At 41.0% G+C, this 14,158-nt stretch overlaps 1 protein-coding gene across 1 annotated transcript; it reads right to left on the bottom strand.

The window, feature by feature from the left end:
• Positions 1–223: 223 nt before the first annotated feature.
• On the bottom strand, positions 224–11,369 carry LOC136477407 (1,4-alpha-glucan-branching enzyme 2, chloroplastic/amyloplastic). The gene is made up of 22 exons (XM_066475559.1): positions 10,892–11,369; positions 10,644–10,792; positions 10,215–10,372; positions 9,600–9,698; positions 9,481–9,523; positions 9,226–9,285; positions 8,576–8,656; positions 8,373–8,489; positions 8,086–8,169; positions 7,207–7,328; positions 6,350–6,469; positions 5,658–5,787; positions 5,458–5,568; positions 5,188–5,316; positions 3,756–3,859; positions 3,031–3,175; positions 2,465–2,612; positions 2,219–2,319; positions 1,904–1,981; positions 1,147–1,302; positions 621–695; positions 224–515 (listed from the first exon to the last, which is right to left on the bottom strand). The coding sequence occupies exons 1-22, from the start codon at positions 11,136–11,138 to the stop codon at positions 432–434; spliced, it is 2,541 nt and encodes an 846-aa protein (XP_066331656.1). The 5' UTR covers positions 11,139–11,369; the 3' UTR covers positions 224–431.
• Positions 11,370–14,158: the final 2,789 nt, after the last annotated feature.

A 14,158-nucleotide genomic window follows, 5' to 3' on the forward strand; every position in this document is an offset into this window, starting at 1 on the left:
GAGTGACTCGGTAATTGGGAGTAGCAGCAGTCAAGAATAAGCAGAGCAAGGCCACACTGCTGACTGTTCTGTAGTCGGACAGACATGCAACACAGTCTGGACTCTGGAGCCCTACACTAAGACCTAGGCGCTCCAGTCGATTGTTTAACTCTAAGATCATCAGTGCTCAACGGAATGAAACAAGCGCAAACAATCAGTCATCAAGCATTATTAGGAAAACGAAAAAGAAAGAAAAGGCTATGCTTAATTGACATCCTGAAGGTCTTAAATATTTAGAGATGACAACGCAGCAGGATGTCTAGGGCGTTCCAGCATCGATTGAAGTTTCAGAACCTTATTGCGCCCTGCATGCATCTGCCGGTGTTGGCAGAATGTTTTTTTCCTCACATCAACAGCCCCACACATGCCGCCCAGCAACCAGTACCTTGCTATCATTCCGCTGGAGCATAGACGACGCAGGTTCTGCTTGGTGTATAAACCAAGAAGGAATGGGGCCTGTTATCATGTGAACAGTCCTGCAGGTAATGGCCAATATTGTAACAGAAGTTAGCTCACATCTTCTGTCAGGAACAAGTTGACATCTGCGTACCGAAAGCAATATCATGCGCCACAAAACTTACGGTGGTGAAGTGCTCTGCCTCGTGATGGATCCTGCCAAACCCACCAAATAGTCCAGCGTCCGAGTCCAAGACCACCTGGTACAAATAGCAGATGCTGTCAGCACCTCAGTAAATGGATTTTGAGAAACTTCTCCAGCTAGTTTTGGAACAACGGATGTGCTGGATCAGAGGCACCAAGAGAACGAGCATGCGGCCATCCCCATCCATAACAGTACTGCCTAGTTCATATTTTTGTTTTTTTATATATATAAGTATGACACTAGTATTTTGCTACCTTTTACCTGCTTGTATGGCATAACAAAATGGAAAAATACAAATCTAGTGTCCTACTTTTTCAAGCAAATTAAATTAACTACAACATGAATTGCTGACAGTGACACCAACAGCTTAGTTGCTCCTAGCTTTATCATAGAAAGAGATCAATAATGAGACTTGATAAATTGCAGCATGATACTACATATAGCAAACTCATTTAGCAAGAAAAGATATGCACTTTGAGCATAGGGAATGCACGACAGATGCATACCTTATACATCCCAGGTTTTCGACAACCAATACGGTAGTCAAAATAGCTGTTGTTGCAGTGGAAGTTGAACACAAATACCAAATCTCCCTTTTCGAACACTATCACCTTATCCTCCTCATGTTTCCGAGAAATATACTGGTGATCGGACGTCATGAACTGCAATCATACAGCAAGTTTCATCAGAAAATTTTTCGCTACTGTTATGCCGTGTTGTATCAAGAGTCCAGAGTACTACTAATGATCATGGAAATACCTAAGATTTGCCAAGTTTAAAAACTTGACCTATGAGGTGTAAGACAACCCCCAGGCATTCTGTTTAAGATAGAAGGCAACCATCTCACATAGGTCAAGAAATCCCTAAACCCCCTGCCACAGCCATACACAGCGGCACCGTTACCCATGTGAGAACCTAGGTCGGTCCTTAGACCTGCGCATTGGCGTGGGACACACGAGGGGATTTTTTTAACCCCAGCCTAAAATTTGCTCCCACAGGGGTCGAACTTAAGCCACCTAACCAACTCAGCTAGAGCATAGATTATTGCGACAAAAGGACAGCTAAAATCAAGCACCATGAAATAGAATTGCTGATGCAACATCAAAGAATTCATAATAAAATTTTCCTAGCTTAAAGCTCAGTAAAATAGAGAAATGGTTTTTAGAAATGACATTACAAGTAGAATGCCCACCAAGTATGATGTTAGTAGAAACAATAACTCAAACTTGCAGAACCAAATCAAAAAATAATTACAGAACATACTCCATATTTTTGCTCAAGATGTTGCATTGCCTGATCAAATTCTTGCATACCACGATACCTAAGATAGTTTGCATCACCCTGACAATGTAAAAATAACACAATTCCGATAATGATCAATTATTGACCAAACATAACAACAGAAATTAAAGCAAAATTTTGCAAAGGCAGTAATATTTTTACTTTTGAAAACACACTAATATGAATAAAGGAACTATTATAATGGCACCTTGCTAATTAAAGCACTCGATAAGTGGTAAAAGTAAATACAACTGGACTTTACTGATGCACAAGCACAATAGCTCAAAGAAAGTTTACCAGGTCAAATCTTCGACGGCATTTGTCATAACTGTTATTATTCCCTGGAATGAACTTACCACTTGGAAGTCTTTGCGGACCTCTTGGAAAATCTATCCATTCTGCAAAATAGAAAGTAGAACAATGACCTCAAGTCCTCAACACCAATATAACTAACAAAAGATAAATTGCAAGATAATTATTAGGTGAGGTACTGTTCTACAAGACTCAAAGAATGTTAAATGAAACAAAATAGTTAAATCTCACCAGGATGTCCAAACTCGTTTCCCATGAAATTAAGATAGCCCTCTCCTCCTAAACCCATTGTGATAAGTCTAATCATCTTATGTAATGCTATCCCACGATCAATGGTAGGAGTTGCAGGTCTATCAAGGGCCATGAAATCATACATATCCTGCATAAATAGAACCAGTGAGGTTCTCATGTCACCCTCTAGTATTGTTCTGTGTTTCTACATGTATTTTTCAGAGAATAGTGGAAGGAAAAGACCAAATATAATTTTCTGAAAGTATAGGATGAGGAAGAGCCGATATGTTCTACAAACTCAATGAAGTATTAAAACAATAAATCATAGTTCACTCAGAATTGTCAAAGAAATGAAATTGCAACTATAATGCTCATGAGTCATGACAGAAAAACAGGGCACACAAGTCCAAATTAAAGAAAACTAACAAAAGTTCTAACTCTTTGCTTTTAAATATCATTTGTTTTATGGGAACCATGAATACATCATGAACTTGAAGAAAATAAATATAATTAATTATTGTAGAAAAAATATGTAAAGTACACCAAGAAAATTAATGAGTGGTAACCTTGTCCATCAACCAAAATGCAATAGTCTTGTCGCCGACTAATGCTTGATCATGGCTTTCAGCATAAGTTACACACTTCTCCAACCACCTTCTATTTGTTAGTGTGTGCACAATATCACCCATCTTCCAAGCTTCATCACTTTGCCTGTGCGGTTAAAGAGAAAGTTGAAACTCACCACATAACTCAAAGTGAACACACAAGGTATATTACAGATAGAGCTTCCCCGTTTCGAAACAAAAGCTTCAGATTCAAGGGGAGACTTTTTTGTATAGAAAATTAAACACAAAACATATGAACATAGTGTAATGTTAGTTATACAAAATATATATGCACCGCCGATATATGTTGGTATGTGCAATATCCTATGCATAAAAAACTTCAAGATTTGTGCAGCAATATTATAATAAGTATCAGATGGGTTCATTGGTTTCAAATTTGAAAATATACATCAATCTCAAGGTATATTTGGTGGTGTTACTCATGTATGCAGCCACATGCAAATGTGCATAAAAAATATCTCATGTGAAAACCTATTATTTTTATGATTATGTAGATTAAACCACAAAAGTGATGACAAATACAACAAAAAATGCATATGCACATGGCCCATGCAATTAAACATTAGTGTATGTACTTGAATGTTTTATGCCAAAAAAAGAGAATTATTTCGAAATGCAGGCCAATACAAGAAAATAATGATCATCCACAGACATGAAATACTTACTTGAGAAGTTCAATCCATTTGTCAGCCACAGCCATATGCATACGATAGTCAAAACCTACCCCACCATCGTGAACAGGAAGGGCAAATGTAGGCATTCCACTAACCTGAACAGGTTATATAATTTTTTGAATAACCAATAGAAAAGTCACAGATTATTTTAGATACGTTCAAATGCCTATTGGTTTATGTAAGCCAATGATGTGGAGGGCTTGCCCTATTTTTGTCAAATTATAGCCCCAAAAATATTTTGTATATGTGTATACTTAATCGGACATTCAGTAAATCAGGACCTTCCAGGGAAAGAAAATCAATATGGAACATGCTTCTACTTCAAAAGGGATTAAAATCTCAAGATATTTTTTCGGAACTTTGCAGATGGTTAGCATGAAGAAGCTAATATTCACCTAGCAACCTGCTAATTCCTCATCAGGCAATGCTCATCTCTGTATTAAAGTTAGGTGAGAACCGGGCAATAACTTGGTTGGTAGAGCCTCTAGCTGAGATCCTATCCACCTGCTTGAACTCAGGTGCTCGCAGGTCAGGCTCAGGTGATTACTTCCCTAAAGGATTCAGTACTCTGCTCTCATTAAAGCCAATCCAAGGGGATGTCTTCTCCCCGTTGAGTTTAAAAAAAAAATTAAATCTGGGAGCCAAAACAAGGGCAACAGAGTGGCTTACAATTTCTTTCTTTTCTTTTCTTTTTTTGTATCCTCTGGTATCCATCCAGTAGTTTGGAAAGAATATCTGAGTCGAGAATGTAAACCTCTCTGAACTTCAAGAGAAATATTCTTTATAGTCGAGGCTCAGTATAAACCCAAAAGTTCTAGTATTCTCTCCATTATAATTTAGGTTCAGCCATTAACTTTCTTCATGTATTTCAAATAGTTTTTTTAATAGTAATTCTATATGTTTCTTCACAAAGTAGTCATTCTATATGTATGAACTACTTATCTAATATACACACATGTTGTAAAGCATGATCTTGTTGTATTATATATTAATTAATGTAAAATTAAAACAGTAACTTGCTAAGCACATTATTATAAATGGAGTTGAAATAGACTGAAACTTCGAATAAATGAAGAATAATATTAATCAGTAACTTAGTGTGCACTTCGTATTAAAATCCAAAGTAACTTTTCTATAACCAAAGGGTCCTGTTTGGATCCTATGGTCTAAAGTTTAGTTGGCTAAAGTTAAGGACTAAAACTTTAGATCACTTTAGCTCACTTGTGTGGTCTAAAGTTTTTGTGAGGTTGACTAAACTTTATACAGCACTTTAGACCTCTTGTTTGGAGCCTCAAGAGCTAAAGTGATCTCAAGTTTAGTGGCGAAACTTTAGACCATGGGATCCAAACAGGGCCCAAATAGGAGTATCTTATCAAGATAAACAAAAAGCATCTTAGACTAATATGACAAACTCGGCACTTACATCTTCACCAATGGTTACAGCCTCAGGATAAAGTCCATGAATTAGATCATTTACCAGCATCAAGTAAACCACTGCATCTACATCGGTGGCAAAGCCAAAATACTCATTGAAGTTCCCCGTAAATGTTACCTAAAGTAAATTGCATGACTTTAGAAGAAGGAATGATATAACAAATATGATACTGAACAAAGCTAGTTCCCAGGCATAATCCACTATTCCAGTCAGACTTAGCAAGTGAAGATAAACTAATAGGCATAAAGCTTAAATTACTTGTAATCCATGGTGAGTGTACATCATGGAGGTCACACCATCAAAACGGAAACCATCAAACTTATATTCCTCAAGCCACCATCTAGCATTGGAGAGAAGAAATCTTAAAACCTGCATAAGGATAAAATTATTTGAAGAATACAGGCAGAAAAATAGGAGAGAATGAAATAAATTGGAGATAGAGCATTTTTGTTCCATACTTCCCAGTTCCCATAGTTGAATAGGCGAGAATCCCACATCCAGTGATGGCCTCGTGGACCACTATGAAAATAATGTGTATCCGTACCATCAAAACCATTCAACCCATCCAGAGTATTACTTGACGCATGACTGCAGGTAACACAAAAGCAAAGATAAAGGTATGAAACCAAAGAGCTTTAATAAATCAAAGAAAGGGTTGATGCTTCTCAAAGAAAGGGTTTCAACAGCGCTGTAATTCTACGATCTTGGACCTTATGGAGACAAAGAACCTAAACGAATAATGATCCAAGATGGTCAAATATTAGACATCCACTACTAGAAAAGATCAGTTATTGCATCACAATCCTTGAATTGACCTGAAGGTCAGAAATGAACAGTAATTGACATAACAAGATTGTTTGGCCACACACAATACTACTCCATTCCAAATTACAAGACATTTTGGCTTTTCTAGATACATTGCTTTTACTATTATATAGACATAGTATATATCTAAGTACATGGCAAAATTTATGTATCTAGCTTAGAACACTGCGAATTACAGCTAAATTTTCCATCTTGCATGAAGTTCTGTTGTATTTCCTTTTTCATGGAGCTATGAATTACACATCATCAAATTTAGCTTGAGCCATGCAATAAGGCAATTGTATAAAAGGAAGATAAGTTAATAACAAAGAAATTTATCAATTACCTATGGACCACATCCATGAGAACTAGCAAACCAAGCTCATGTGCTCTATCAATCAAAGACTTCAAATCTTCTGGAGTACCAAAACGACTACTTGGTGCAAAAAAATTAGTTACATGGTATCTGCAATAGAAGTAACAAAATATAAAAATCAATGCTGTAATATTGTTTGCCAAAAATGAAAAAGCATCATTCGGAACTAAAATTTGAGATGGATACCCTCTCAAATTCATCCTGTTGGAAACATGTACTCCTTACTATCAAAATACTTGATTCAACATTGCATGGTCTTTGATGCATATCTTTGACCACTGATTTCTTCTAGAATATATACTTTGATTTGAATTCTTCAAGTTTATGAGATTTGTAAGTATTTTTCAATACAATTCCACAATATAACTTACATGCTTTCAAACTAAAAGTTAAAAGCTATTGGTGTCTGTAGTTTTTATGGTTTGACTAAATCTTGTCCTAAACAACTTGTTTTTATGACAGGAGGCAGTAAGCATTGATACTGATACTTGTGAGTTGCCATAATGCCATATTGACAGTATCATGCAACCATCCATCCAATCAGAGCAATCAGAGCATGTTCACACAGTTGGGGTTCCGTATATATCTGTGTAATCTTGTTACTAGGAATGCATCCAAATACAATAGATTATTGAAGACCAAAACAAACTATTACATTTAATGCTATCAAAATAGAAGCAAAGTGGAAAGGGGCATGAAATGACAGTAAAAAAGAGGCCGATGAAAGATGAAGTTCCCAAGCACTTAACAAGTACCAAAGTTAAAAGGTAAAGTGTAAAGTGGATATAGAAGAAGAGAAGACAAACAAAACTAGATCCTGAAATTACCCAAAGCTTCCATAATATGAGTGCTCTTGGATTGCCATTATTTGCACTGCATTGTATCCAAGTTTTTTTATTCTTGGGAGGACCTCATCCCTAAAGTTTGCATATGTGTTTATCTTCGGTTCCTAATCACAAAAGGATGCACGAAATTATATAAGTGCAAACAAGAAAACAAAATTATAGCCAGGAAAAAGGATAATGAATAGTGAAGGAATATGTATATAGAAATCACATGGTAATTAGGAAAAAAATATAGAGTGCCTGTGCTATGGCTATGTTTATATTTATGAACTCAAAGTAATTGTGGGAAATATGGATTTAATTTTTAATATTAAGCAAAATGTATCAACTAAAGTATAAGACATATAACAACATATTGATGACCGTTCATGAGAAACATGTGCATATTGTTTTGAAATGTTATATAATGCTATGAACTATACAAACATATCAGAGCAGAAATGACATTCAAAGTTACATTGATCAGTTCTAAGTTGTTGGCAATTTGCAAGAAAATGTAAAAATTCTCTCTTACTATTGGAACATCCATTTTTGAGAGGTTCAAACATCCTATTTGAACCAAGACAACATCATTAATTAACGAATTCCGGAATAACTTGGAATTACATGTTGCTGGCTTCACTAAAAAATAGCAAAGTGAAATTTTATGGAAAAAAAATATATACACTTAGACTACACAACTTAAATAAGGAAGTCAAATGTAAGAAGGTAATAGTATCTAAATATCATTGAAGCCTGTAATTAACTAAAACTGCATATGGCTAGCATAGTCTAAAAAAACTCACCCTGGGGGGAAAACGTCTCCAGGGTGTTGCATATGGCTAGCATTGTCTAAGGAATCAAAAGGAAAAGGTGTCATACCGGGCTACTCATTCCAACATGTGTTTCATATATCCGCAATGATTTTGGTCGTTTAGGTTGAGGATGCTTGAACACATACTTTACCTGCATATGCATGTGATATATTTTAATTAGTAGCAAGTGAGAAAAGTAAAATTCAGATCCCACAGCAAATAGGACTGACTGAAATACACTAAAGAGGTTCCACAAAGCAATAAATGGTATTTTCCAAGAAACAAAATTCTAGCCCAAAGTAGGAACAAAGGGTTATTTAAAATTTGTAAGTACAGAATATGAGAAAGGAAGACCTCTGCAGGAGGATCGTAATAAATCCCATCGTATGGTATTTCTCCTGGGGCCTGCACTGAGTACTTGATCCAGGCAGGAATTGAATCCTTTATCCCTGATGGAGTATCCATCCTCACCTATATATGGTCAAAAATTCACCAGTTAATTTTGGAGAGATGCTCACGAGACAAAAACAATAACCAAGGAGGAAAAGAAAAGCTACCTTTACACGAGATCCATGAGGAATAGGTGATGTACCATCTGCATTGTTAGGCAGAAAAATCTCCCAAACACCAAACTCATTCTGCAAGAACAAAGAACCTCGGATTAGACTATACAAGCATCAGTAAGTCTTTTTTTTTCTCGAACATGGCATGTCATTATATTAAGAAGAAGAAAGAAAGGGGGTAAGAACCCATACAAACAAACACGCCCACATCAGTAACTCTTCATGAATCATTAAGAATTACACCTACTCTAAGTCCATGCACCACTAAGTATGAGTACTCAATTCATCCTATTATAGGAACATGCAATTTGTAAAGATATCTAGACAGTTAGAATATATGTATAACATGTGCAATTTGGGAACATTGACTCTAAGAGTATAGCAGCAGCAACACATTTATCTAGTAGCACACTTATGGCAAGAGTCAACTGTAGGAACTGAGTCTAGTGAATTCAATATATACACTTTCCTTTGGAAAGTTGATTAAAGTCAATTGTAGGAACTGAGTTTAGTGAATTCAATATATACACTTTCCTTTGGAAAGTTGATTAAATAGAGTGCATATATATGGAGTTTATGAAAAAAGATAAACAAACCAATCTAATAAGTAAAATATAAAACGTTTTCTGAAGCCATAAGCATACTTTGCTCATACGGTCTGCATTGGGATCCCAGTTGTTGAAGTCACCCACCAATGCTGCAGACTGAAATTGAAAGCAGGAGTCAATTCTGAATAATACTAGCAGCTAAGTCTAACAATATATACATTTGGAAGGTCAAAAAATATTAAATATAAGTAGCTTTGTAGCTGGGAGAGTGATCGTTCTTGTAATGAAACATGGAACTTGTATTGTATTATGATAAGCAATAAGATTAGAAGAACTGAAGAAAGAGCATACAAGTGCTCCAGGAGCCCATTCTCGATAGGTGATACCTTCCGGGCTACATTGGAAGATAAGATACAACGTTATTTGCTAGCATATAGGATAAAAGATAAACACTTCATGGTAAAGAATACCTGCGATTAAATCCAAACTTCTCATAGCTACGGGAGAAGGCTTCCAAGCCTCCTTCATGCTCATCAATGTCTGAACGGATTCTCCTATAGAGGCTGTACCTGTTTATTTATTCATGAAAGTTGAAAGCATACTGAGATTGCTAGTGGTGTTCGCATGGGTTATATTTATATATGACTCAATCTTATAAGAAGAATTTTATTCATGAAAGCATAGTGAGATTGCTAGTGGTGTTCGCATGGGTTATATAAGAATGCAGAAGGGATGGAAATGAAGGTTGCCAAAGGATTAGAACCCACTGTTGCCTCTATATTGTCTGGCTAACATTTATGTAAAAATCCCCCTGAAAGGGAACAGATCTAGTCCGTTTGGTGAAACCATATGGAACACTTTAGGCATCAAAACAGTATGAAAGATTGCAGGTGCAAACGAACCTGGCTAGTTATTATTCATATGACCTTCCAGCAAAACCATGAAGAATTACTGGTACTACGCATGCAAGAATTAATATAAACTTCACGATCGAGGATCTTGACACTTGAGGCAGCCATTTATATATAACAACATGAAAGACGGGAACATCTTGAAATGTGCAGTAGAAGCAAGTAAATACATACCGATACTCAAGATGGTACTTATAGCCTTGCAGCATGGGGTCAATCTGGAATATTTTTTGTCCATCGCTTGGTGGTGGGACCACTCGAACTCTGTTCAAGGCTTGAGCATCATCAGCGACGCCGGCACCGCACATTGTCTCTTCAGTAATGTCTGGTACCTGGAACCGTGCCGAAGAGACGAAATGTTCAGAAGACGATTGTATGGACAACTCAAAATGGTGGTACAGTACAAGACTGTGACTCCACGGAACGTTTAACCGTTTGGGCATCTCACTAATCTTTTTTTGTGTGTGAACAGGGCATCTCACTAATCGTGTGTCTCCTTGTTCTCAATACTAGCATGAAGATGCAGTCTTAGCAGTGCAGCACAGATTTTTCAGGTGAATTATGTAATAAAAAATGCAGGGAAGCGAAGAGTGGATGACGAACCTCCAGTTCATCCGACTGGAACTGAGCCGAATCAGCCTTTGATGTGAGGCCGTCGTCCTCGCCCTCGGGAACCACGACCGCCTTCCCGGACGACGCGGCCGCCGCGCGCATGGCCCCGTGCGTCCCCGAACCTCCAACTCGAGCACCCCCTGCATGCGTCACCAGTTCACCACCACATCACTCACATACAGACCCGAGGCAGGCCCACGATTGATCGGAGAGGGAGGAGGGAGTTGCGGGATCGTTACGAGTTAAGAAGGGGCCGGTGCGCCGGAAGACCAGACTTCCCTCCTCGCCGCCGGTGAGTCGGGGAGCCCTTACGGCCCCACCGAGCGCCGCCCCAGAGACCGCGAACGCCATCTCGCCTCCGCAGCCGGATCGGATCGAACTGACCAGCGAGTGCTTAAACCCAGCGACCGCGAGAGCGAAATCCGGGTCTGCTCTGGGTGACTGCAGGGCTACAATTAGGAGGCGGGGCTGCTGCCTATATAGCATGGCGAGGAGAGCGGTGAGGGGAGTGAGCGTTCACGCGAGCGCGGCAGTGCGGGGGGCCGAGGCGGAGCGGACGGCTGCATGAGCGGTGGCGTGCACGGGCGGTCGAGGCAGGCCGTTGCGCGTCGGTCCAAGCGCGCACGCGCACGCGCAGCGCCAGCGGCGGCGTGGCGCGGTCCTGCTGATCGTGCTTTGGTGCTTGGCGGTAGCGTGGGGATGGCAACCGCGCTTCGGTTTTCGGTGGGGAGCGGGCTGCGGGCGGGCGGCCGCGCGGAGTCCGGGGGGCATTGCGCCAGGTGCCAAGCGAGGTGGGGCCCAGCGCGGCCTGTTGGAGCTAGCCGCGCATGGGTCGCGCAGGCCTAAGGCTGGACGAAAAACTCGAAGCTCGTTAGCTCGCTCGGCTCGTGGCTGGCTCGACTCGGCTCGGCTCGGCTCGTTAAGATAACGAGCCGAGCCGAGCCAAGATTTTAGCTCGTTAGCTATAACGAGCCAACTCGAGCCAGCTCGCGAGCCGCTCGCGAGCTAAACGAGCCAAGCTTCCAGGAAAAAAAGTATCATTTAAGGTAGTTAGATGCATGAATACTATAGTATTTTATTATACTTTATATTAGCGCATATTAATTTTTTATTTGATTTAAGGTTGTTAGATTCATTTCTTTTGTATTATTATTATTCTCAAACTTTAAATAAATGCAAATATTATATTTTGTGTATTTTTTATACCTGGCTCGCGAGCTTAACGAGCCAGCTCGAGCTTTTAACGAGCCGAGCCGAGCTGGCTTTCTGGCTCGTTAGGATAACGAGCCGAGCTGAGCTAGCTCATTATCTTAACGAGCCAGAACGAGCCGAGCCCAAACGAGTCGAGCTGGCTCGTTATCCAGCCTTACGCAGGCCGCATGGGAAGGAAAGGACGAAGGACAAGGAGTTGGCGTCGCGGGGAGGCTCTTTCCCGGCGCGCGCCGCGCCGTTGCGGGCTTGCGGCTCTGCCTCAAGCGTGCGGGGGCGCCGTGTCTTTTTGTGCTCAGGGTGTGTTTACTTGCTCGTGAAAATTTTCTGGGTGTCCTGTGTCGGAAAAATATCGAGAGTAGTTTTTGGATACTAATAAAAAAATAAATTACAGAACTTATCATAAAATTGCGAGACGAATCTAATGATACTAATTAATCGGTCATTAGTACATGTGGGTTACTGTGGCACTTAAGGCTTTTCATGGACTAATTAGGCTTAAAAAATTCGTCTCGCGATTTCGCCGAGAACTGTGCAATTAGTTTTTTTCATCTACATTTAATACTTCATGTATGTGTCCAAACATATTCTTTTACCGTAGAAGAAAAAAAAATTGAAAACTAAACAGGGCCTCACTCCACTCGGGCACACGGGAACGGGAGATGCGGCCTGGACCATGTCAGCAGAGAATTTTTTTATTTTTAACATTTTTTTTGAAACTATTTTTAAATATGACATTATTTATTTGTTTCAAAATTAATATTTTTGGCCGCGCCTATTCGTATGGCGCGGCAAAATCATGTTGCCGCACTATACATGGGATGACATGACAACGATTAGGACCGCTCAACGTTGACGTGACCGGACTACCGCGCCGCGGATCTGGCACGGCAATGCTCCCGCCAGCCTCTTGTAACCCACGTCGGATCGAAGAAAACCACGGCCGCCATCCCTGTCGCGCAGTCACCGCCTCACCAGAAAACTCCAGCAGATAGAAAAGATAACGACGTTGCGTTGCCGTCGGATTTTACTTTTCCCGTAAAGAAAAAGACTAAGACGATTAGCATTAAAGTATTGTTGGCGATATGCATAGCTATTCCAAAACCACAAGACAACACAATACCGTTCACAAGCAAGAACCGCATTAGGGCTAGTGAGTAGTGACCCAACTCTTTTTTTTCTAAGATTAATTAGCATGTTCGTTTCGGCTGAAACAATCGTAGATTATAAGCTAGAAGTATTGCTGGCTGGTTTGTTGTGAGAGAAAAATACTATCGCAGCTTATAATCCACGATCGTATAAATCGAAACGAACGTGCTGTTAACTGTCTGCAGTACACAAACCGACAAACGTAATCAGACGCTAAGAGCGCCTACGCGTTAATCACCGTCTGGCCGCCGGCAGGAACAGCCAAAGCTGGCAAGCTTCTCGAACCCTCCTGAGGGCAAAAAGACGGGGCCTCGTCGACGTCGCTGACCTCACCGGCGATGGCGACCCGACACCACATTCAATTCAACCGTTAAACTGAGCACCATCAGCGACGTCGCAAATGGCGATTAGCCATGACAAAAGAGCAAAACTTTATCGGGTCCGGGTAGATTACACATGACTCTGCATTACACCGGGGCGGGGCGGGGCAGGGTACTGATCTCATTTACACAGGTCTGCTGGTACTGATCTCGGAGCACTGATTAAACTAGCTACTACTAACTGATAATTTAACTAAACCGACTGCTAAAACCCAAGCCAAGGTTCTTGGTCTGATACGGAGACGGATGGGGGAAGGGGCGCCGACGGCAAACCGGCGGATGGAGCGAAGCGAGCTCACATGACGGAGCAGGTGTTGGGGTTCTCGTTGCTGAACATCTGGGGTGCGTGGAGGTGGGAGGGGCCGTACCCGTTGGCTTGCGGGGGGGGGGGGGGGGGGGGGGGGGGGGTAATGGACACCGGCGTTGGGGTAGAAGCCGGCGTGGTTGGGCGGTGGGGCGGCGCCATAGTAGCTGCCGGGAGCCGGCGAGTACGCGCCATACCCGTAGTGCGGGGGCATCTGGTACATGCCGGCGTCGGGCAGGGGCATCGGCGCCATCGACACAGAGGCGGCCGCGGCCTTGTCCTTCTTCTCCTTGCCCCCGCCATCCTTCTTCTTCGCTCCCCCGTCTCCTGTGCCCTTGTCCTTCTTGTCGCCGCCGCCGTCCATCTTGCTCGACGCGACGACCTCGACGTCTCGGCTGAGCTTCTCCCTGAGGTAAGCCGGCAGAGCGGTGGCGTCCATGGTGTCGGTCACCTTCACTAGGTCC

Source organism: Miscanthus floridulus, chromosome 8 (genome assembly GCF_019320115.1).
Source record: "Miscanthus floridulus cultivar M001 chromosome 8, ASM1932011v1, whole genome shotgun sequence".
Taxonomy (NCBI): Eukaryota; Viridiplantae; Streptophyta; class Magnoliopsida; order Poales; family Poaceae; genus Miscanthus; species Miscanthus floridulus.

Coding starts and splice junctions, on each gene's coding strand:
- LOC136477407 (XM_066475559.1), bottom strand. CDS start 11,138: ATGCTATATAGGCAGCAGCCCCGCCTCCTAATTGTAGCCCTGCAGTCA. Junction 10,373..10,643: donor TCCAGTCGGATGAACTGGAG/GTTCGTCATCCA, acceptor GCACGGTTCCAG/GTACCAGACATTACTGAAGA. Junction 3,860..5,187: donor CTGTAACCATTGGTGAAGAT/GTAAGTGCCGAG, acceptor TAACCTGTTCAG/GTTAGTGGAATGCCTACATT.